This window comes from Cnephaeus nilssonii (genome assembly GCF_951640355.1).
Source record: "Cnephaeus nilssonii genome assembly, chromosome: 20".
Lineage (NCBI taxonomy): Eukaryota > Metazoa > Chordata > Mammalia > Chiroptera > Vespertilionidae > Cnephaeus > Cnephaeus nilssonii.
The window spans coordinates 42,065,918-42,089,631 of NC_137091.1; the positions used below are offsets into that span (position 1 = coordinate 42,065,918).

The following is a 23,714-nucleotide window of genomic DNA, read 5'->3' on the forward strand; positions in this document are numbered from 1 at the left end:
TTTGATGGTGGGGGGGGGGGTGGGGAGGTTGTCCACTTGGCACTTTGTTTTCCTCAGAATCCTGGGTATCAGCCTCTGAGCCGGCCCAGCATCAGCCAGCTAAAGAGAGGTCTGGAGGCCTCTGCCTCAGTTGCCTCATCCGCTGGAGTGGTAAGCGCCCTCCAACTCGGTTCCAGCTCTGCCAGCGCGCTCTGGCGTCCAAAGGGTTACGACGTCCGTTTCTCCGCCCGCCTCCAACTTCACTACAATTCCCAACATGCTCTGCGGATCGGACAAACTGACGCACTTCCGCTGTCTGGGAGGTCTGGGGAGGCCTTCCCTATTCCCACACTGTCCTACCTCCGACACCCCCGTCAATTTGGGGAGGGGGGCTTCTCCCGTGTTTTCGGAGCACGGAGTTGAGGGGATCACCACCTTCGACTGCTCCCCAATTGGAGTGAAGGGAAGGCGGCCAGAGATGGCGAGCAAGAGGGGGGGTGTAGTTTCTGAGAAGAGCAAGCGCCAGACCACCTTTCAACAACCTTGAGTGCCTACTACCTGATAGGCCCAACCAGGCTCTAGGGACCCCCGTGTTTTTTCTTATAATTTTTTTTTTTAATTGATTGCAGAGAGGAAGGGAGAGAGACAGAAATAGAAACATCAGTGATGAAAATCATGGATTGGCTGCCTCCAGCAGGTCCCCTACTGGGGATAAAGCCTGCAACCCCAGCATGTGCCCTGACCAGGAATCAAACTGTGACCTCCTGGTTCATACGTCCCCGCTCCACCACTGAGACATGCTGGCCGAGCCATGTTTTTTTTCTCCCAGTCGTTGGGAATAGTGCCAGGCAAGCTGATGTGAGGGCTGGGCGGGGAAGACAGGTCTCTAAGTCCTAACCTCCATTAGCCTCTTCCTAAGCCTGGGTCCAATTTAAGAACACAAAAATATTTTAATGTATTGTCAGCGTTGCATTCTTCAGTGTTTTTTAAACTAATCAGGGGCTGCCTACTCCTCTCCCTCATCCAGCTGTAAGCATAGCAGCTGATTTTATGTTACCCGCCTATAACTTGTAAACAATGGACTTCTTGCCCCGCTGGTGTGCTTCAGTGGTTGAGCACTGTCGACCTATGAGCCAGGAGGTCACAGTTTGATTCCCCATCAGGGCACACAATCAGTGACTCTCTTCATTGATGTTTCTCTCCCTCCTTTTGCTTCAACCTAAGCAATGTTATGTGCACAATCGTGGCTCTATATGCTAGCTACATTTTTACATACGTTAAAAGTGCACCTACAACTATTTCCAGGTATCACTGAAAATTGCATTTGGGTCATTCTCTAGCCAACTCTAGTGGCAGACAAAAGTTCTGGCCAGATGCCAGCTTCAGGTGGACTGGATTGGCACCTGACAAGTTTAAGGCAAGTTCCTAAACTCAGAAAAAAAAATGGAGACCCCTAGATTCTGCTTTTCACTGGCTACCTTCAGGTTAAGATGCAAACATGCACATGAAGGCTAAGCATGGTGCCTGGCCCAGAAATGGAGGACTGTAAGTGAAGTGTTTGTTTTTAAGCTGTCCATTATTTCAAAGATTCAACTCCTCTTCGGCATTGGCAATGCTGAGGACACAGGAGTGACTGAGAGAGGCTCAGGCCTTGACCTGACAAGGCTCAGCCTCGTGAGGGAGGTAGACTTGCCATTTAAATGTACTCAGATGATTAACTTCATTTTTTGGTAGCTGCTGGGGGGAGGGGTGTCACACAAGGCTTTCCTGAGGTGATATTTGAGCCAAGGCCTGGAAGGTAAGTAGAATCTAGTTGTAGAAAATAAAGCCTCCGACATCAAAGGATGCCCATTTTACAGATGAGGAAAATGGAGGACTGTGGTTACACAGCTGGCCAGGGCAACACCAGGGGTGGAGCCAGGTCTGAATCCAGGGAGGTGGTTATTACCTGCTTTGCTCCAGGCTCTGCAGCAGGTTTCAGAGTAAGAAAATCAGCTGCTGGGACTCTTCCCCCTCCCCAGCTGGGAGTCTGTGCTGTGGGACTCTCCCCTCTCCCCACGTGGGAAGTCTGTGCTTGTTTCTCAATAAATTCCCACCTTTGCTATACAAAAAATAAAATAATAATAATAATAATCAGCTCCTGCCTTCTTGAACTATGGAGGAAACGTGCCTCAAGGAGCTCACAGCACTTCATTTGGGGGCCCTGTTAAGTAGCAGACCCATCCTAGCGGGGAGGGGACCCAGGACGCTTTGCTGGAGATGACATTTCGGTGGTATCTGAAGGATGAGTAAGTAGGAATAACATTTGAACGCTGGCCTTGGCTTTAACAAAAAAAGGCTCCAGCCTCTGACTTCCAGGGTGTGTCGCCTGCTCATGGGAGGGAGGGGCAGGTGTAGGGACTGAAATCCCAGGCCTGTCTCAGCCGGAGCCTCGAGTGATTGTATTAAAAATAAGTTTATTGATATCTTGTCACCACTGAGGAGAAAGGAGGGGGTTGAGTTCTGGAGGTCAGACTGCAGTGGGAGGCAGAGGACCCAACCTATACCTCCCCCGTGAGAAGTCGCCCCCTCCCCCCAGAATACAGACTGCTGTATCCTCATTGTCATCCACGTTCTGATTTGTCTCGCAGCCCCCATTCCCTCCCAAGTCTGGACTGGGAAGTGGGGAGGCCCCCGACAGATCAATTCTCTTCAAGTCAAGACCAGGAGTGATTAGGGAAGGGGGTATGTGCAGACCTGTGAGGTTCCCTCTGCAGCCCACCAAGGGCAGTAAGAAAGAACATAAAATCGATGGCTTAGAAGTCGGGGTTAAGGAAAGCAGCCAGGCAGACAGCGCTGTACTGGACAAAGGGCTGGGGGGGCCCATCAGCGAGGGCCCCCGCGAATCAGGCACTAACTAGTACAGGGAGTGGGGTGCTCACGCCCCTGCAGCAGGGAGCCAGGGTGCAGCCGGCATGGGGAAGGTGCATGGCCCTCCTCCGCTGGGCTAAGCTGTGGGGAGAGGTGGTGCAGGCAGAAAGTGTAGACAAGCTTGAATCCGATGGCAGATTTCACGGAGATTTCCATCGCCCTCGCCTCTTCCGTGTAGGAAAGCCTTTCCTCCTCTTGTGTGGGGGGGAGTCATGGGGCGGAGGAGGGGTTGGGGGTGGCCGGGGGGTCCCTTCCTCGTTTCTACGGGCGATGATCACCCCCCTGGCTGCCACCTTGGCCCGGTCCACGACAGCAGCCACCACAGACACGGGCTCGGGGGTGATCTCCACCTTGGGGGCGGGTGGAGGCAGGACAGGCCTGGGGGGTGGGGGTGGAGGTGGGGGCAGTGGGTCAGCTGGGGTTCCAGGCAGAAGGGGCAGCAGGGCGCTGAGGGCCTCACTCAGTTTGGCCAGTCCCTGCCGCAGGGTGCCAGCCAGCTCCCTGATGGCGTTGGCAGTCTCCTGCTGCGCCCGCAGGAAGTCCAGGGAGGGGTCTGGGGCCGAGGGCACGGGCAGAGGCAGGGGAGGGGGGGAGGGGCTGGCGGGCGAGGGTGCCACTGGAACCTGTGGCGGTGGCTGGGGTGCTGGAGGGGCCGGGGGCGGTGGAGACAAGGCCAGACGGGGCAGCTGGACGGTCTGCAGGGCTGGAGGGGGCGAGGACTCACGCTCCTTGGGCGGTGGGCAGCCCCTTTCCTGGGGATTGCAGGAGGGCCGGGCCCAGGGCTCCGGGCTGCGGGAGCCCCCCTTGCTGTGGGCTGGTGGATCTGTGGAGAGAGATGTAGGGAAGGTGTGCGAGACCCTGCAATGCCATCTGGATTTCTCCTTCCCACCTCCCACCCACCTTAGCCCCAGAGCCACCTTTAAACCTTGTCAGATCATGCCTTGCAACAGAAGCCCGCATACTGTGAGTCAGTACGTTATATTGAATGATAACCTGGCGGCCTCCAGCCGAGTCAGGCAGAGCCAACCTAGAATCTAGAAGGCTCAGAACATCTGACACTCTGCCCCCCCCCCCCCCCCCCCACTTCTCAGACCTCTTTGCTGGACCCCAGGGAGCGAGGTGTGGTGGCCGGAGCAGAGGGGCACTCCTGGAGGCTGGCAGTAGGGGCTGTCTCCTACCAGGATGCCAGGATTTCAGGCTCAGCTCTGGTCTGTACCAGCTCACCCCCAGGCCTGCTGCGCTTCCTCCATCTCCCCTCCCCTGGGATCTCATTCATGCTCATGAACTTGAACACAGTCCACAGGCAGAGGCTCCCAGGTTTCCAGACCCAGCCTGGACCCTTCTCTCCGCTGTGGACTCGGCATACCCTGCTGATCATCGACTAATGCCTCTCGCTCACTTGCCCGGAGCTGAGCTCCTGGTCCTCCCAACCTGCTCCTCCCCCAGGGACCCCCATCACGGCTTATGGCAGCTCCATCCTTTCAACTGCCTCGGGCCAAAAACTTTTCCTCTTGCCCTAACCGGTTTGGCTCAGTGGATAGAGCATTGGCCTTCGGACTGAAGGGTCCCGGGTTCGGTTCTGGTCAAGGGCACATGCCTGGGTTGTGAGCTTGATCCCCAATAAGGGGGCGTACAGGAGGCAGCCAATCAATGATTCTCTCTCATCATTGATGTTTCTATCTCTCTCTCCCTCTCTGATATCAATAAAAATATATTTAAAAATAAATAAATAAAAACAAAACAAACAAACAAAAAAAATACTTTTCCTCTTTTTCTCTCCCAAGACCCAATCCGTATACAAACACCATTGGTTCTGCCTTCAAAGGAATCCAGCGCCCAACCTCTTCTGTCCACCTCCACGGCCCCCACCTGGTCCAACCATCATCTCCCACCTGAACTACGGCAGCTGCCTCCTCACTGGCTTCCTGCTTCCAACCCTGCCCCTTACAGTCTGTTCTCCACAAGAGCCTCAAGGGTCCAACTGAAATACATGTCAGTTATGCTACAGGAAAGAAGCCAGTCGCAAAGGACTACATGTCACGTGACCCACTTATATGAAATGTCCAAAATAGGCACATCTGCAGAGACAGAAAGTAGATTAGTGGTTGCCTAGGGCAGGGTGGAGATGGGGGATGGGGAGGGGGTGATGGCTAAGAGGTGCAGGGTTTCTTTTTCAAGTGAAGAAAAGTCTCTGAAATTGATTGTGACGGTTGCAGACTCTGTGCATATAGGAAAAGCCACTGAATTGTAGATTTGGGGCGGGCGGGTTATGTGGTATGGGAATTCTAGCTTAATGAAGATGTTAAAAAATACAAGTCAGGCCCTAACTGGTTTGGCTCAGTGGATAGAGCGTCGGCCTGCGGACTGAAGGGTCCAAGGTTCGATTCCGGTCAAGGGCATGTACCTTGGTTGTGGGCACATCCCCAGTGAGGGTGTGCAGGAGGCAGCTGATTGATGTTTCTCTCTCATCGATGTTTCTAACTCTCTATCCCTCTCCCTCTCTGTTAAAAAATCAAATAAAATCTTTAAAAAAAAATACAAGTCAGATGTTGTCTTTGTCAGCTCAAAGCCTTGTGGCTTTCCTCTCACTCAGAGGAAGGAAAGTCCTCAAAGACCCCAAGTTTCTGCATGATCTGCCCCCATTGCCTCCCAGTCCTCATCTCCCTCCCCACTGTCTTCATCTTGTTCATTTGGCTCCACCGCCTTGGCTGCCTTATTGATCCTCACACTAGGATGCTCCTGCATCCAGGCCTTTGCATTTGCCATTCCTTGGCCTGGAGAGGTCTTTCCACACCTGCCTGGCTCCTTCCCTCACCTCCTCAGGCCTCTGCTCCAAGGTGGCCTCCTTGGGAAGACACTCCTTGATCTCTCCCTCTTTTTTTTTTTTTTAAATATATTTTATTGGTTTTTTACAGAGAGGAAGGGAGAGAGAGAGAGTTAGAAACATCGATGAGAGAGAAACATCGATCAGCTGCCTCCTGCACACCCCCTACTGGGATTGTGCCCGCAACCAAGGTACATGCCTTTGACCGGAATCGAACCTGGGACCTTTCAGTCCGCAGGCTGACGCTCTACCCACTGAGCCAAACCAGTTTCCGCTGATCTCTCCCTCTTAAACAGCTCCCATCCCTGTCCTTTCATCTGGCCAGGCCCTGGGCAAAACGGCTAAGCTGCCCTGCGCTACTTCAGAGTCCTCACAGCCATTCTCTGGGATAGGTGCTCTCATTATCATCCCATCTTACAGATAAGGTGACTGAGGCCCAGAGAGGTGTCACAGACCTGGCGAATGGTAGAAGAGGGAGTTGAACCCTGGTAGGTTCCAGAGCCCACACTTTTATCCACTCCCTGGGCAGCGGCTGTGGGCCTGAGGGTGGTGGGTCTCACTCATAAGGACATGAGAACTGCAGCCACTTGAAAATATGGCTTTTCGTCTCCTGACTACGAGGAACAGAAAGAGGCCCACTCCCCACACCCACTGGGCTCGTGGAGGGACCATCACACCAGAGTTAAAATCCTATTTGCAAAGGTTGAGCCTCAGTTTCTCTACCTATAACTGATGTGTGTGAGTGTCTGGGACCAGGGCCCCAATAACAGATCATCTTCCTGAGGGCCATTCCTAGGAGTCACTGACTCACCTCTGGCCCAGGCTTAAGTGCCTGACACACAGTGAATTCTCCATGTTGTTATTGTTCTTTCAAATGTTAGGTCAGAGAGAAATGGTCCTAATTCTCTCTCAGTGTCAACAAAGACACCTCAGGCAGCCCCAGGCTGTTTCAGTCCTTCAGTTCCTCTTTTGAGTTTGACACTGTGTGTCTTCAGTGTACTATTCTAATCAAGGAGCTTTAAGCACATTCCTGCCTCAGGGCCTTTGCATGTGCTGTTTCCTCTAGCTGGATGCAGTGCTTTCCTCAGATTTTCATCCACTTGGCTCAATCTCTCTGTTCAGGTTACTGTTCCAAGTTTACCTCCTCAGAGAAGCTGACCCTTACTACCCTGTCTAAAGCAGCCCTCCTTCCATCGCTCACTATCCTCTTAATGCTTTATTTTTCTTTTTAATTTTTTTAATATATTTTATTGATTCTTTACAGAGAGGAAGAGAGAGGGATAGAGAGTTAGAAACATCGATGAGAGAGAAACATCGATCAGCTGCCTCTTGCACACCCCCTACTGGGGATGTGCCCGCAACCAAGGTACATGCCCTTGACCGGAATCGAACCCGGGACCCTTCAGTCCGCAGGCCGACGCTCTATCCACTGAGCCAAACCGGTTTCGTCTCTTTTTAATTTTTATAACCTCCTATATATGATCCTACGTTTGTGGTCTGTCTCCCATAATTAGAACGTCAGCCTCATAAGAGAAGGAAAATTGTCTTTCTGCACAGTATTCCCAGCATCTACAACAGTGCCTGACTCAGAAAGGTACTCAATAAACATTTGTTGAATGAATGAATGAATGAATGAATGAAGGGGCTGCACAGGTTTTGAAAAATAAGTTTACCATGTCTGCTCCAGTTCAACGGGGCCATTTCACAGATAGAAACACTGAGTTTTCATTCACACTGAGAATAAGAGTCCCAAGTGATTGTGTGTCTCTCCTGCTCAAGACACTTTCATGACTTCTAAATGCCCTCAAGATAAAGTCCAAAGCTGACCTTCACTTGCAAGCCACGCGTGACCCAATTCTGGCATACTTGTTACTTTCAGTCATACTAATGGTTGTTATTGCCAGGGAATCTAGCCCAATTGCTAAGTGCATGGACTGTGAGTTGGACACACGTGTATTCCAGTTTTAACTCTACTCCTTACTTGCTGTGACCTTGGGTAGGTGAAGGAACCTCTTTGAATCACATGATCCTGAACTGCTTTGTTTGATCATGTCCCTCGCTTCCTCAAAACCCTCCAGTGGCTTCCCACAGCACTTAAGGATAACATTGAAACTCCTCAATGCAGCCTAAAGGCCCTGCAGGGTCTGGTCTTTGCTGACCTCTCAAATCTCATCTCGAAACATTTCCCTTCTTCAATATTTCTACTCTCCCTCTCTTCTCTTCAACTGGGAGACTTCACTTTTCTAAACTGGTCAAGCTTTCTTGCTTCCAAGCCACTATACATGCTGTTCCTTCTACCAGGAACAATTTCCTGGTTCTTCATCCTCACTCTATGTCTCAGCTCTGATTTCTCCTCCTCCAGGAAGCCCTCCTTGACTTCCCAGGCTAGGTCAGCTAGGAGTCATCCCTGTCTATGTATGAGTCTGTTTTCCCCACTGGACTGTGAGCCCCAGGAGGGCAGGACTGAGGATGTCTCAGTCACAGATAGAAACACTGAGGTCTGATTCACACTAAGAACAAAGGTCCAAATTATTGTGTTTCTTTCTTGCTTAAGACTCCCAAATGCCCTCAAGATGAAGTCCGAAGTCTGACCTTCAATGTGTCCCCAACACTGCCCAGCATAGGACAGTGCCTGGGGAATAGCTGTATAAGAAATAATAACGTAGCCCTAGCTGGTTTGGCTCAGTGGCTAGAGCGTCGGCCTGCGGACTGAAGGGGCCTGGGTTCAATTCCGGCCAAGGGCACATGCCTGGGTTGTGGGCTCGATCCCCAGTGGGGGTGTGCAGGAGGCAGCTGATCAATGATTCTCTCTCATCATTGATGTTTCTATCTCTCTCTCCTCCTTTCCTCTCTGAAATCAATAAATATATTTTTTAAAAAGTTAATAATGAGTATTCAAGAGGCCATGTTCTAAACAAATTATGCATATTAATTCACTTAATCTTTTTTAAAAAAATATATTTTATTGTTGTTTTTTTTACAAAGAGGAAGGGAGAGGGATAGAGAGTTAGAAACATCGATGAGAGAGGAACATCGATCAGCTGCCTCCTGCACACCTCCTACTGGGGATGTGCCCGAAACCGAGGTACATGCCCTTGACTGGAATTGAACTTGGGACCTTTCAGTCCGCAGGGCGATGCTCTATCCACTGAGCCAAACCAGTTAGGGCTCACTTAATCTTTACAACCACCTTTGGGTAGCAACTACTTTTTATCCCCATTTTACAGATGCAGAAACTGATCTGCAGTTAGTTTACCCAAAATGACACAGCTGAGTGGCAAAGCTGTGATTGGAGCCCAGTCTGCCTCCAGAGTCACTACCCTACAAGACGTTTACTTGAAATGATGCCTTGCCCTAACTCAGTGGTCGGCAAACTGTGGCTCGTGAGCCACATGGGGCTCGCGAGCCGAGGTTTGCTGCTCTGTTAACTAATGAATTTTCGGACCACTGAGATAGGGGCTTAAGCACAAGGAACAAGAGCATCCTGTAATTATTGGAATCGAGAGTCTAGGTCAGTGGTCGGAAAACTCATTAGTCAACAGAGCGGCAAACGGCGGCGGCTCACGAGCCGCAGTTTGCCCACCACAGCCCTAGCTGATTTGGCTCAGTGGATAGAGCATTGGCCTGCGGACCAAAGGGTCCCTGCTGGGATTCGGTCAAGGGCATGAGCTGTGGGCTCCATCCCCAGGAGGCAGCCGATCAACGATTCACTCTCATCATTGATGTTTCTAACTCTCTCTCCCTCTCCCTTCCTCTCTGAAATCAATAAAAATATATTTAAAAAAGGATTAGATCACAAAATTAAAAAAAAGAAAAAAGAAACGAAATGATGCCTGAGCTAATGACTCTGGGTGTGGACGCTGGGGCCAGGCCTCCTAGGTCTGGGTTCTGTTCCTGACTCTGACAGTCACTAGCGGTGGAACCCGAGGCAAGTCATTTCCCTTTTCTGAGCCTCAGTTTCCCCAGGTTTAAAATTGGGATAATGTCAGCATCCACCTAACAGGGTTGCAGTGAGAATCTGAGGAGCCACCTAAAGGGCTGGGCCCAGTGCCAGGCACACAGCAGACTTCTGCGATGGTGATGGTTAAGGAACTCACCTGCCCCTCGGTCTTCCCTGCGGTCCTCGGACAACACATAGCGTTGGGTGTAAGCACCTGGGGCCAGTGGCTGTGAGGGGGGCGCCGCTGGGGGCTGCTCCGCCCCTGCACCAGCTCCTGGCCCCGCCACACCCGGCCCGAGGATGGCAAAAATGGTCTCCTCCTCGGCAGAGAAGGCGTCCTCGGCGGTAGCCCCAGCACCTTGCGTGGAGTGCGGCACGCGGGCCAGCTTCTCCTTGGTGCGGCGCTTGAAGTCGTTCCAGCGCTTCTGCACCTCCTGGCCGGTGCGCTTCCAGCTGGTGATGCCGTTGATCTTGGCCGCGATGCCGTCCCACACGCGCCGCCGCTCGGCCACGCTCACCCGACGGCTCTGCGCGCCGTAGAGCTGCGGGTAGTGGGCGCGCACCTCCCGGATCAGGATCTGGTTCTCTTCGAACGAGAACCGCGGCTTGCGCAGCCGGGTGGTCTCTTCCGCTTCGCCCGCCGCCGCCGAGGCCATGGCGCCCCCCGACGCCGCCGTCCGGCCGCCTGGCGCATGGGGGGCGCCGGCGCTGCGGGCACAGGGCGCACCGCGCTGGCGGGGGCTCGGCGTCCCCGCGCCGCCAACCCCACCCCGGCCGGCTGCTGCGACACCGGCTCCTAAGTACCCGGGGCCGGGGATGGGGGCAGGGGACGGGGGGCGATGGGCCGCGGGGGGCAGTCCGAGTGCCTAACGATAGCTGACACCCGTTGAGCGCTCCTCTCCGGCCAGGGAGGCGCAAAGTGCCAAGCCGAGGAGTTGGTGGAAATTGGGGAGGATTTGAAGGGGTGGAGGGAAATGAGGGAAAGCGGAAGGAGGGGTGTCTGCAGGAGTTAGAGGAGAATGGGGGCACAGGAAAAGTGGAGGGAGAATGGGGGTGTTTCGGAGGTCGAAAAAGCACAAGGGTAATGGGGGTAAAAGATGCCGAAGGGGAGATGCAGCAAGAAGGGGGGATCTGGAGCAGAGGAGCGCTCTGGGGGTTCCGGGCCAATGGGACGTCCGTAAGACCATTATGAGAAGGGGTCCCCAGAGGGGATGCGCAGGAATAACGGTGAGTTGGGGGGCTCCTAGGTCAGTGGAGCTGGGACGATGAAATATTTGGAATGGGGGTCTGCAGAGATTGCGGGGGCTCTGGGGGTTGCTAGAAATTAAGGGGCGCTCTGGGGGTAATGGGAGTCAGGGATTAGGCGGGGGACAACCGAGGCTATGGGAGGGCTCCTGGAAGAGTGAGGGTCGCGGAGGGTGGGGACCGAGTCGGGCCGCGGGTCACTCACCGGCGCCGCCGCAGCCCCCGCCTGCCCGTCGGTCAAGGCTCGGGCTTCTGCGGCCTCTTCCCTCCCCCGGCTCCTCTCCGTCCTCCCCCTCTGGACCCCGCCTCCCGCTGCCGGGAGAGCCGCGGCGCAGGCGCACCACACGCCGGTCGGTCCCCAACGCCCTGGCCGCCGGGGCTTCACGCCCCTCCCACGTCGCAGGCGCAGGACCGCCTTCCACCAGCCTCCGCCGGCCGCAGCCTCCAGGTGCCGTAGCGGCGCACGCGCAAAACCCTGTCTCACGCATGCGCGCCACTTGCCTCTAGCCTTGGTACCCAAGACTATTGGCCTGCGCAGGCGTAGCCATCCTTGGAGGAGGCAGGAGAGACCTGGGAGAGCGCGCTGGGACCGAGCGGCGTCCCCCCGCCTTTTGGACTCCCAGCCCACCCAGCTCAATAACTATGCATATGTGTTTTTTCTCTAGGAGAAAAGGGAGGGAGACGGCGCTGGAGGGATGCGCTTTGTTTCCATGACAACTGCGTGGGTGGGGTGGAAGGGGGGGGGCTCGTAAGAAAACCGGGTTGTCGCCTCCTTTTACTCACCCCTGCGCGGGACTACTGGGGATCTGCTAACCACCTATTACCCGTAGGGGCGGGGCACCCTGGGAATATGCTGCTCCAGGCGGGCGCAGTAACTATGGCAACGCATAAACCTCCCATCCTTGCCTAGGGGCTCCCCTATCCACACTTTTACTTCACGAGGCAAGGGAGGGAGACCGGAGGGAGAGCCTCCTCGGTAGGGAGGGCGATCCTGGCGCCGGTTTGACTTTAAGCAAATGCATGGAAGCAGGAATGAATCTAGACGGGTTGGGTGAGCTGGAAGGCAGGATGAAACATTTGTAATTTAGTAGCCCGCAGGAGACGTCAAGGTCATTCAACCAAAGGTGTTTCATCTATTCAACAAATGTTTATTGAACGTCTACACAGTTCCAGGTGCAGTGAAGACAAAAGACAAAAACCTATACCTTCTTGGTGCTCACTTTTTACTTGGGAGAATCAGACAATTGGCAAAATAATAGGCACATAAGTGAGAAGGTGATAAGTATTATGAAGAAAATGGAAGGGAAAGGGGTTGGGGAGTCTAGGGGAGGCCTCATTTAAGTAGAGAGGGGACATTTAAGTAGAGAGGGGACATTTAAGTAGAAAGGTGAAGCAGGTGAGGGAGCAAGTGCAGCCAGGACGAGGACTTGCCTGTTGTGCTACAGGAACATCTAGGAGGCCCATGGGGATGGAGGGAGCCAGGGGCGGGCAGGGTGAGGAGCCAGATGGTGCAGGGTCTTGTGGGTCACTGCTAGCACTTAGACCTTTACCCTCCACGAGGTGAGAGCCAGGGGAGGGGCCTGCACTGGGGAAGGACTTCGTAAGATTCCTCTGGGAGGTGCAGTGAATTCCTTCAGGGAGCCAGGATGGAAGCTGGGAGCCCAGCGAGGAGGCCACTGCCGTGGTTCAAGTGATGGTGGCTCCAACCCAGGTGGTAGCGGGGAAGGTGAGGTGAAGTGGATTGCACATGCAACTGAGAGAAAGACAGAAGTCGAGGGTGATTCCAGTGTCTTTGGCCTGAGTAACAGGAAGGATGCAGCCGCCAGAGGCAATGGTGGGCAGAGCTGCAAGAGGATCAGGAGTTCGCCCTAACCGGTTTGGCTCAGTGGATAGAGCGTCGGCCTGCGGACTGAAAGGTCCCAGGTTCGATTCCGGTCAAGGGCATGTACCCTAGTTGCGGGCACATCCCCAGTAGGGGGTGTGCAGGAGGCAGCTGATCGATGTTTCCCTCTCATGGATGTTTCTAACTCTCTATCCCTCTCCCTTCCTCTCTGTAAAAAAATCAATAAAATATATTTAAAAAAAGGGGGGGGATCAGGAGTTCATGTTTGCCTAAACTTGAGATGCCCATTAGTCTCCCGAGTACAAATGTCAGTTAGGCAGTTGGATATTTGAGTCCGGACTTCAGGGGAAGAGCTTCAGTCCTGAGATAGAAATTTAGGAGTTGTCAGTGAATAAGTGCCCTGTAAGTCCCTAAGGCTCGGGGAGGCCAACCAGGGAGCCATTGTAGGTAGAAAAGAAGCCCAGGCCTGGGGCGGGGGCACTCCAGGAGAGGGCTGGGGTCCGCAGAGGAGGCTGGGGAGGAGCTACCAGGGACGTTAGAGGAGAACCTGGCTGTGGGATGCCCTGGAGGCCCAGTGAAGGGTGCAAATCTAGGAGGAGGGAAGGGTCGTGGGTGCCAAATGCTTGCTAGAAGCCAAGTCTGATGCAGACTGAGAACTGACCACTCGAGCTAGCAAGATGGACGTCACCAGTCATCTAGAAAAGAGCCATGAGGGGTGGGGGTGGGGGCTGTAGCTTGCCTGGGTGGGTTCAAGAGAGACTTTGGAGAGAGCCGACGCAGGTGATTCTTTGCAACACCAAAATGCAGTGGTTTCTTTCTTTCTTCTTTTTAAAAAAATATATTTCTTTATTGATTTCAGAGAGGAAGGGAGACAGATAGAGAGATAGAAACATCAATGATGAGAGAGAATCATTGATCGGCTGCCTCCTGCACACCCCCTACTGGGGATCGAGCCTGCAACCTAGGCATGTGCTCTTGGCCGGAATTGAACCTAGGACCCTTCAGTCCAAAGGCTGATGCTCTATCCACTGAGCCAAGCCAGCTAGGGCAATGCAGTGGTTTCTGAAGGGGGAATGGGATCTTGGAAGGTGTATTTCAGATGGTAGGTGTAACAGTATGTCATGTGCCAATGAGAAAGATCTAGAAGAGGGGAGATGGACGCTGCTGCTGCCGAGGGGGAAGGGGAGAATTGCTGGAGCCCTGTCCTTGAGTAAGCACGGTGGGTGGGTCCCAGGGCCCAAGCGGAGGGTGGTCAAAGGGGCATGCGCTGTTCTGCCACAGTGACGGGGGAGGGGGCGTATGGGCACCGAGGCAGGCAGGTGGCAACACGTGGTGTCAGGAAATGTGAACGTTCTCTCCTCCATCCTTGTTGTCTCGGTAGATTAGGAAGCAGTGTCCAGGCGAAGGGAGGTGCTGAGGATGGAGAGAGAGGGGAAATCATGAGATAGTGAGGGAGTGGCCAGGGAGAGGTAGACACACAGAACCAATCCCTTGAGGGTCCTGGACAGTAAACTGAAATGAGATGCGTCGCTGTGGCTGTGTGTTTCTCGCTGGCTGTATTTTTCCGAGTGGGTGCAGGTGCAGCCTGGGTGGCAAGCTGACTGTCACCAGGCTGGGTTTACATGAGGGCCCACATGTGCCCCATGAGGGGACCGGGTCCAGCAGTCAGGGCAGCCCAGGCAGGATCTTCTGGGCCATGTTAAGGCCGTGGGCTCTGAGCCAGGAAGCAAGGGTCTGATATGGGCTTTAGGAAGGCCCCCCTGGCCCTTGTGTGCAGGGTGAATGGGCGGGGCCAAGTCTTTTGGGCAGAGTCAAGGGAGAAGTCTAGAGCAGGGGCAAGGAAGGGGTGGGGCTACTGGACCAGGGCAGAGACGGTGGGAAAGGTAGGAATTAATTGGAAGGCATCTGGGAGGCAGAATGTGAAGAGTGCAGAGCCTGTCAGGCTGGGGAGCAGGGAGATGTGTAGGGGACACCCAGTTCTCTGGCCCAGGTCCCAGTTGGGGATATAGGGTCAGTTAGGACATGGTGAGTATGAAGTGTTCAGTAGGTGACATTCATTGAGTTTTGTACCCCCCTCCAAAAAAAAAAAAAAAGATATTGAAATCCTACCCCTCAGTACTTCAGAATGTAATCTTATTTGGAAATAGATTACTGGAGACATAATTCGTTAAAATGACGGCATACTGGAGTCCTGATAAGAAGAGGAGAGAGACGCAGAGGCACGACAGCGATCGGAGTGATGCTGCCAGAGGCCAGGGAAGGCCTGGGGCCACCAGAAGCTGGAAGAGGCGAGGAAGGACCCTCCCCCCCTAGAGTCTTCAGAGGGAGTGTGACCCGGCCAACAGCTCGATTTCAGATTTCTGGCCTCCAGAACTGTGAGAGTGTGCATTTCTATTAATGTTTTTAATCCTCATCCGAGGATATGTTTTTGTTGATCAGAGAGAGAGAGAAAGAGAGAGAGAGAGAGAGAAACACTGATCAGTTGCCTTCCACACAGGGAACCCACAGCCTTAACCCACAACCTTTTGGCGACAGGACGACACTCTAACCAGCCTAGCCACCCGGCCACGGCCGTTTCTGCTGTTTGAGGCACCCAGTTAGCTGTGGCAGCCCTCGGAAAGGGACACGCTGGGCATCCTGGGGAGGCATCCGGGATGCTGCTGGCACCGGGGAAGTGTGGGCTGAGGGACGATGAGGGTCTAAACCAGGCCTGGAGCTGACGAGAAGGCTGGAGCCAGGGAGCCCCTGGCAGAGGTGAGGCTCTAGACCTGTGTAGGTGGGGGGGGGGGGGGGTGTTGAACAGGATGCTGGAGGTCAAAGGGCAAGGCCCCTGGAATGGGGATGAATTAGGAAAAGTGTCCTAAGGCACGTTTTCTGGACTAACTGTGGGTCCCGACCCATTAGTGGCCCAGAAAAATATTTAGTGGGTCGCAGGCAAACGAACACACTAAAGCAGAGCAGGAAATGATCGGAGTGCATTGTGAGGAGTAAGGTAAGCGTTGCTCTGAGGACCTTTCGCCTCAGTTGTGTGTTTTCAGAGGTTTTTAAGACACATCCTAGGAGAGTGGAAATTGCTCAGTTCTGGAGTCAGGCTGTCTGGCTTCCAATTTTCCCACTTACTTGTTATGTCACCTCGGGCAGGCTCCTTCGCCTGTCTGGCCCTTGGCTTTCCTGTCTGTAAAATGGGGATTAGCCCTGGTGTCTCCCTCATTGGAGTGTTAGGAATGTTAACTGGGTCCATATGTAGAAAGCATTTGAGCGGGGCCTGGCGTGTAATAATTGTTATTATTACTAAGATTACTCTTTTGTGAACCTGGGTTTCAGAGGTGTGTGTGTGTGTGTGTGCGCATGCACATGCACGTGTTAGATCATGATGTAAAACTCCTCGTTGTGGGTTGCAATAAGAAGTGAAAGGAACTGGATCTGGGAGAGGAAATCTGTTCTTTAGACTTTTCAAACCATTAAACCAGGCCCACCCAGATTGTCTAGGATAATCTCCCTTACTTAAAGTCAACCAAAGCCCTAGCTGGGGTGGCTCCGTGGACAGAGCATCGGCCTTTGGACTGAAGGGTCCCCGGCTCGATTCCAGTCAAGGGCATATATCAGGGTTGCGGGCTCAATCCCTATTATGGACCATGCAAGAGGCAGCCGATCAATGATTCCGTCTCATCATTGATGTTTCTAGCTCTCTCTCCCTGTCCCTTCCTCTCGGAAATCAATAAAAATATATATTTAAAAAATGTAAAGTCAACCAAGTATTGGCTTTAATTGTATCCATAAAATACCTGCGTTGCAGCACTGGGGTTAGTGTTTGAATAGCTGGGGACAGTAGCCTCACCAAGTGGACACATCAAGCTGACCATCGCAACCATAGACATACTCAGTAATTAAAGCACATAGCATGTTCGCTGGTGGTTAAGGTGGAGAGAAAGGTGGAGCAGGTAAGAGGGATCAGCAGTGTGAGGATGGGAAGGCCTCACAGAGGAGGTGATATTTGACCCAAGAACTGCAGGAGGTGAGGGGGCAAGCCACCACCAGTGGGCATCTGGGGCAAGAGTGGTCCAAGTAGGGGCAGGGTATGTGCCAAGGCCCTGAGGCAGGTATGTTCTTGAAGCATTCGTGGAACGGCGAGAGGGAGTGAGAGGGGTTCAGAGAGAGGCCCTGGTGAGGACGTGGGCTTTTACTCTGGGAGACAGAGACCATAGGCGGGCTCCGTGCGGAGGAGGGATGTGAACTGACCTGTGCTTTAGTGGGATCACTTTTGTTGGGGGTGGAATGTATATTCTAGGTCCTAGAGTCTAGGACAGTGGTCGGCAAACTCATTAGTCAACAGAGCCACATATCAACAGCACAACGACTGAAATTTCCTTTGAGAGCCAAATTTTTTAAACTTAAACTTCTTCTAATGCCACTTCTTCAAAATAGACTTGCCCAGGCCGCGGTATTTTGTGGAAGAGCCACACTCAAGGGGCCAAAGAGCCGCATGTGGCTCGCGAGCCGCAGTTTGCCGACCACGGGTCTAGGAGGTCAAGAACAGAAGCGGGGGACCAGTGAGGAGGTGACTGCCACAGTCCTGGAGAGAGGAGTTGGGGGCCGGGGTGGCATGGTCAGAATCGGGGTGTGGTCAGTATTTCGAGGGGAGAGCCGGCAGGATTTCCTGATGGGTGTGTGATTTCCCTTTTGGACACGATGAGGTGTCCACGTGGGCATTTCTTAGGCCGTTGTGTATGATGAGAGTGGAGTCTGCGAGAAAGGTTTGCGTTTGTCAGAATGACTGCCGGGGGGCAGGGGGAGGAAGGAAGGAGAGGAAAGGGACAGAGGGAAAGACACAAAGAAGCAGAAAGCAAAGCTGAAGAGATCGCAGCTCGGCCAACTCCGATCAAAACAGAGACTTCAGCTAGTGGGGCGGCCTTTCCCGTTGGCATAAAATTCCAGCGTGGCCCGACTCAGCCGGCCTGGGCATCAGCTCCAACCTATAGTCCCAGCACACGGGACCCCTGGACCCTGACCGGGCACAAATTCAATTTCTGAGTCCCACGAGGTAGCAGGCACCCTGAGCTGAGGGGGAGGGGAGATGGTGGGCACCCTGACCTGAGGGGGAGGGGAGATGGTGAGATGGTGGGCACCCTGACCTGAGGGGGGAGGTGAGATGGTGGGCACCCTGACCTGAGGGGGAGGGGAGATGGTGGGCACCCTGACCTGAGGGGGAGATGAGATGGTGGGCACCCTGACTTGAGGGGGAGGTGAGATGGTGGGCACCCTGACCTGAGGGGGAGGTGAGATGGTGGGCACCCTGACCTGAGGGGGGAGGTGAGATGGTGGGCACCCTGACCAAAGGGGGAGATGAGATGGTGGGCACCCTGACCTGAGGGGGAGGGGAGATGGTGGGCACCCTGACCTGAGGGGGCAGAGGGGGGAGGTGAGATGGTGGGCACCCTGACCTGAGGGGGCAGAGGGGGGAGGTGAGATGGTGGGCACCCTGACCTGAGGGGGTAGGGGGGGTGAGATGGTGGGCACCCTGACCTGAGGGGGAGGGGAGATGGTGGGCACCCTGACCTGAGGGGGAGGGGAGATGGTGGGCACCCTGACCTGAGGGGGAGGGGAGATGGTGGGCACCCTGACCTGAGGGGGAGGGGAGATGGTGGGCACCCTGACCTGAGGGGGAGGGGAGATGGTGGGCACCCTGACCTGAGGGGGAGGTGAGATGGTGGGCACCCTGACCTGAGGGGGTAGGGGGGGTGAGATGGTGGGCACCCTGACCTGAGGGGGAGGGGAGATGGTGGGCACCCTGACCTGAGGGGGAGGGGAGATGGTGGGCACCCTGACCTGAGGGGGAGGGGAGATGGTGGGCACCCTGACCTGAGGGGGAGGGGAGATGGTGGGCACCCTGACCTGAGGGGGAGGGGAGATGGTGGGCACCCTGACCTGAGGGGGCAGAGGGGGGAGGTGAGATGGTGGGCACCCTGACCTGAGGGGGCAGAGGGGGGAGGTGAGATGGTGGGCACCCTGACCTGAGGGGGTAGGGGGGGTGAGATGGTGGACACCCTGACCTGAGGGGGCAGAGGGGGGAGGTGAGATGGTGGGCACCCTGACCTGAGGGGGTAGGGGGGGTGAGATGGTGGGCACCCTGACCTGAGGGGGAGGGGAGATGGTGGGCACCCTGACCTGAGGGGGAGGGGAGATGGTGGGCACCCTGACCTGAGGGGGTAGGGGGGGTGAGATGGTGGGCACCCTGACCTGAGGGGGAGGGGAGATGGTGGGCACCCTGACCTGAGGGGGAGGGGAGATGGTGGGCACCCTGACCTGAGGGGGCAGAGGGGGGAGGTGAGATGGTGGGCACCCTGACCTGAGGGGGTAGGGGGGGTGAGATGGTGGACACCCTGACCTGAGGGGGTAGGGGGGGTGAGATGGTGGACACCCTGACCTGAGGGGTTAGAGGAGGAGGGGAGATGGTGGACACCCTGACCTGAGAGGGGAGGGGAGGTCAGGAATTCCACCTTCCGCGTGTACACTTCCGGGCACAATGGGAACTCTGTGGGATTCTAGGGCCGTCTTTAATGGACCTCATTTTTCTTTTTTCCTTTTTTAAACAAATATATTTTTATCGATGTCAGAGAGGAAGAGAAAGAGAGATAGAAACATCAATGATGAGAGAGAATCATTGATCGGCTGCCTCCTGCACACCCCTTGATTGGAATCGAACCCAGGACCCTTCGGTCTGCAGGCCGGTGCTCTATCCACTCAGCCAAAACCAATAGAGCTGTGGACCTAATTTTTCTTCCATGGCTTTGTGTGGGCGGAGAACTGCCCCCCTCCTCCTTGTCCTCTGTGGTGCTGGAGGGAGGAGGGAGGGCTTCACTCTTAAGCATTTGCTTCCCTGCATGACGTCCAGCCTGTCTCTCTCTGTTCTGTTCTGGAGCACACAGGGTGGGCGCAGGAGAAGCCTGTGGTTGCCCTCCAGGCCCATCCTGTCCCTGGTCTGCCTGCTCCGAGTCCCGGATGCTGCCGGGTGCTCTCCATCCCCCTGGCTCCCTCGTCTCTGGTTCATGGCAGGGGCCCGAGGGGGAGGGGGGCGGTGCTGGAGTCTGAGCAACCCCCCTGCATTCTGTCTCCGCTCACTCACACCTGCCGGCTCCATCCACTCCCCTCTGCCCTGGCTCCCTGGCTCCCCGCTCAGCCTCCTCATTTAGCTCCAGGCCGGATTTAGACCCAAATCCTTCCCTCGGCCCAGACTCCTGAGGCGCCCACGACATCCTGGATGCCCAGCGTCTTCGTTCTGAGGGCTGCACCGCACGCTGGGCGGCTGAAGCAACAGAAATGCAGAAACGCGTTCATTTTCTCCCAGTTCTGGAGGCCAGAGTGGAAATCGGGCTGAGGCGGCCACGCTCCCTGGAAGGCTCTCGGGGAGGATCCTTGGTGCCGCTCCCAGCCTCTGGCAGCCCCGGGCCTTCCCTGGCCGGGGCAGCATCCCTCCATCTCCATCTGTCTGCCCTCCGTGCGCCTCGCTCCCCTTCTCCTAAGGACACCAGTCGTGGTGGGTTCGGGCGCACTCTATTCCAGTATGACCTCATCTTAACCACTGGCATCTCCAAGTGAGGCCACATTCTGATGCACGGAGGGAGAGGACGTATCTTTGGGGGAGGACAACGTTCACCCCATAGCACCTTATACTCGCCACATCCTAACTGACCCCAACAACCGGGACCGGGGCCCGCCACCCGTGTCCCTAGGCGTCTCCCTTCCCTGGGTGTCCAGGGAGGCAGCCCGGGTGCTGCGGCTCCCGGAGCCGTGCAGGTGGAGCCGTGCAGGTGCGAGATGCAGGGGGAGATCAAGGTCAGGGTAGGTGATGCCCTCAGCCCCTGTGGTGTCCTCGGCTCCTCCAGCCGCCCTGCCACTTAATTCTCTGTCAAATAAATGGCTTAATTCCTTAAAAAAAACACACACACACACAAAAAACACAACCCCAAACCTGGCAACGACTAATTGTTTCTCTCCGGCCCTCTCCGCTGAACCCAGGACCCGGGGGTCCCGCAGCCTCCTGGACGCCTCACCTGGTGTCCCAGGCCCTTCATGTCACCCACACCCCAGACCGCCCTCAGCACCCTCCCCCCTCCCTGCTGAAGCTCTCCCAGCACCCCACCCACCAACCCGGCCTGTCCTGGCTGCCCTTTGTAACTGCTGCCCCCTCTTTGTCACACTTGGGGCCTTTATTAAACTAGCAGAGTCACCTCTGTCACCCCACTGGAGAGGCCATCAGCTTCCTGCCTGATGCAGCACCCCCTGCCCCCCGCCTCCTCCAGGGCCCCTGTGCAGGGCTCAGCACCACCGCCGCACACTGAAGCCCTGCTTGGCTTCACTTGGGGTCTCCGCCATGGGCAGAGCTGCGTTTCTGGAAAAGGACCCTGAGCAGAGGTCCGACTGGCTCTTTGGCTCTGTGTGCCTGGTGTATGTGTGAGGGGAGCCGGGGGGGATTTCTGCGTCTGAGGATGCACAGAGAAGGCCAGAGCCTCAGCAGGGTTAGCCGCTGCCATCTCACCTCTCCCTCAGCTGGCCTCCTGCATATTCTGCAAACACGCCGCCTTCAGTGCCACCTCAGGGCCTTTGAACTTGCTGTCCCCTTTGCCTGGGATGCCCTCCCCCCAGATACTCCCTGCTTTTCTTTTCTTTTTTTAAATATTTTTATTGATTTCAGAGAGGAAGGGAGAGGGAGAGAAAGAGAAACATCAATGATGAGAGAGAATCATTGATTGGCTGCCTCCTGCACGCCCCCTACTGGGGATCAAGCCCGCAACCCGGGCATGTGCCCTTGACTGGAATCAAACCCTGGACCCTTCAGTCCGCAGGCCAAAGCTCTATCCACCGAGCCAAACCAGCTAGGGCTCTTTTCTTTAAAAAAAAAAAAAAAAAATATATATATATATATATATATATATATATATATATATATATATTTTTTTATTGATTTCAGAGAGAGAGGATATCAAGGATGAGAGAGAATCATGGATCGGCTGCCTCCTGCATGCCCCCTACTGGGGGGGATCGAGCCCGCAACCCGGGCATGTGCCCTTGACCAGAATCGAACCCGGGACCCTTCAGTCCCCAGGCCGACGCCCTATCCACTGAGCCAAACCGGCCAGGGCCGTATTCTCTGCTTTTCTCATTTCATGTAGACTCTGCTCAAATGTCACCTCCACCGCGAGGCCTTCCCTGACCACCGCGTGTGTAACAGCCTCTCCTTCACGTGCCATCCCTTTACCTGCCTTCTTACCTTCACGCCTGACATGTATTTATTGTCAGGCACCTCCCGTCCCCAGTGGAGTGTCAGCTCCCTGAGGGCGGGCGTCTTGCCTGCTCTGCTCACTGCTGTACCCGTCACTGCCTAGACCGGTACCTGGCACAACGTGGACGCGCAATAAATATTTGTGGGCCAATGGGATAAAAGAACCTCTGGTATCATATGCGGTGTGTTTCCCTGGGGACCATACTTTTTCATCACCTCTACCATGGGGCCTGGCACCCAAAGTTTAAGAATTACCACAGCCCTGGCTGGTCTGGCTCAGTGGATGGAGCGTCGGCCTGCAGACCGAGGGGTCCCGGGGTTCGACTCCGGCCAAGGGCACATGCCTGGGTTCCGGGCTCGATCCCCAGTGGGGGATGTGCAGGAGGCAGCCAGTCAATGATTCTCTCTCATCATTGATGTTTCTATCTCTCCTTCCCTCTCCCTTCCTCTCTGAAATCAATAAAGATATATTAAAAAAAAAAAAAAAGGAATTACCACAGAGTTGGTCCTTGAAGACCTGTGGTCCAGCAGGGCAGGAGGGGGGCCCCTGGACAGAGCCAGGAGAACGAACCAGGGGTCCCAGTCCACAGGTGACCTGTGTGGAGGACAGAGGTGGGGCACGTCCTGAGAGGAACCCAGGGCCCCTCCTGCGCCGCCTCCCACTTCCCAGGGGTTGGGGCACAGGCGCGCCCCCCTCCCCCACCAGCGGGGCCTGGGGGAGGGGGCGGTGAGAAGACACAAACAGACGCAGCGATTTCAGAGACAAGCAGAAACGCTCTTTATTTACGAGAGGGCAACACAGGCCCCCAGCCTTGCGCCAAAACAACTTAAAATCTGCCTGGGGCTCTGATTGGCCCCTTAAAATAAAAGCTAAGCAATTAGCCACGTTGTTGACTTAACTGTTAAAACCGGGAGGGGGAGAAAACCGCCCCCGACCTTGCAGCAAACTATGTGATTTGGGGGTGGGGGTGGGTGGGAGGTGGCGGAGAGGCGCATGCCCAGCCCACGCAGTCTGGCCCCCCGCCCAGCCCACGCAGTCTGGCCCTCAGGCCCTCACGCCCTCTGGCTCGGGGAGAGGACCCCTCAGTGATTTGGGGTGAGGGCAGGAGCTTAATAAATCCGCAAAACAAATGAACAGCCAACAGCCTGGGGGGGGGCAGTGGGGGGGGCCCAATCGGGGGAGTTGGAGGGTGTCAGCTCACCTCAAGGCTCTCTCCACTCCCAGACAAGCCTGCAATGTGCCCCCTCCCTCCCCCAGCGCCTGATGGAGGGGCTGACCGGGTGGCTGGAGGGCCGGAGGGAGCCATCCCCGTGGTTCACAATGCACCGGGGTCTGCAGGTGCTGAAGAAGGTGGGCGAGGCTGGTCTTAAGTCACAGCCCCATCTTGAAGTTCTTGGGCCGCAGGTCCAAGCCAGTCTTGTTCCCTCTGCAAATTCTGACCGCTGGCCTGAGAGAGCCCAGCCGGCCCTGTGGGTCCCAGGACCCAAGAATTCCACAAGGAATGGAGCCTGGGGCGCGGGGGGGCTGAGAAGCCAGAGGGGGCAGGGCTGGTGTCACTCAAGATCCATGAACTGTGGCCCCAAAGGAGCCCCGGGGCTGTGTGGTCCAGGGGGCAGAGGTCCTGCGGCTCCACGAATCCACAGACGCCCACAGGACAGAACCCCAAAGGCTGAGCCGTCCCAGGGGCTGGGC

General features: G+C 55.3%; 1 protein-coding gene across 1 annotated transcript; it reads right to left on the reverse strand.

Moving 5' to 3' along the window:
- Positions 1–61: 61 nt before the first annotated feature.
- On the reverse strand, positions 62–11,183 carry MYPOP (Myb related transcription factor, partner of profilin). The gene is made up of 3 exons (XM_079800097.1): positions 11,104–11,183; positions 9,811–10,361; positions 62–3,712 (listed from the first exon to the last, which is right to left on the reverse strand). Exons 2-3 carry the CDS (start codon positions 10,307–10,309, stop codon positions 3,030–3,032), a joined length of 1,182 nt encoding a protein of 393 aa, XP_079656223.1. The 5' UTR covers positions 10,310–10,361; positions 11,104–11,183; the 3' UTR covers positions 62–3,029.
- Positions 11,184–23,714: the final 12,531 nt, after the last annotated feature.

What these genes read in the sequence shown, in the direction of transcription:
- MYPOP (XM_079800097.1), bottom strand. Translation starts at nt 10,309, where the DNA reads ATGGCCTCGGCGGCGGCGGGCGAAGCGGAAGAGACCACCCGGCTGCGC. An exon ending in CAGGGAAGACCGAGGGGCAG is followed by an intron (nt 3,713 to 9,810) that starts GTGAGTTCCTTA and finishes CTCTCTCCACAG; the next exon opens with ATCCACCAGCCCACAGCAAG.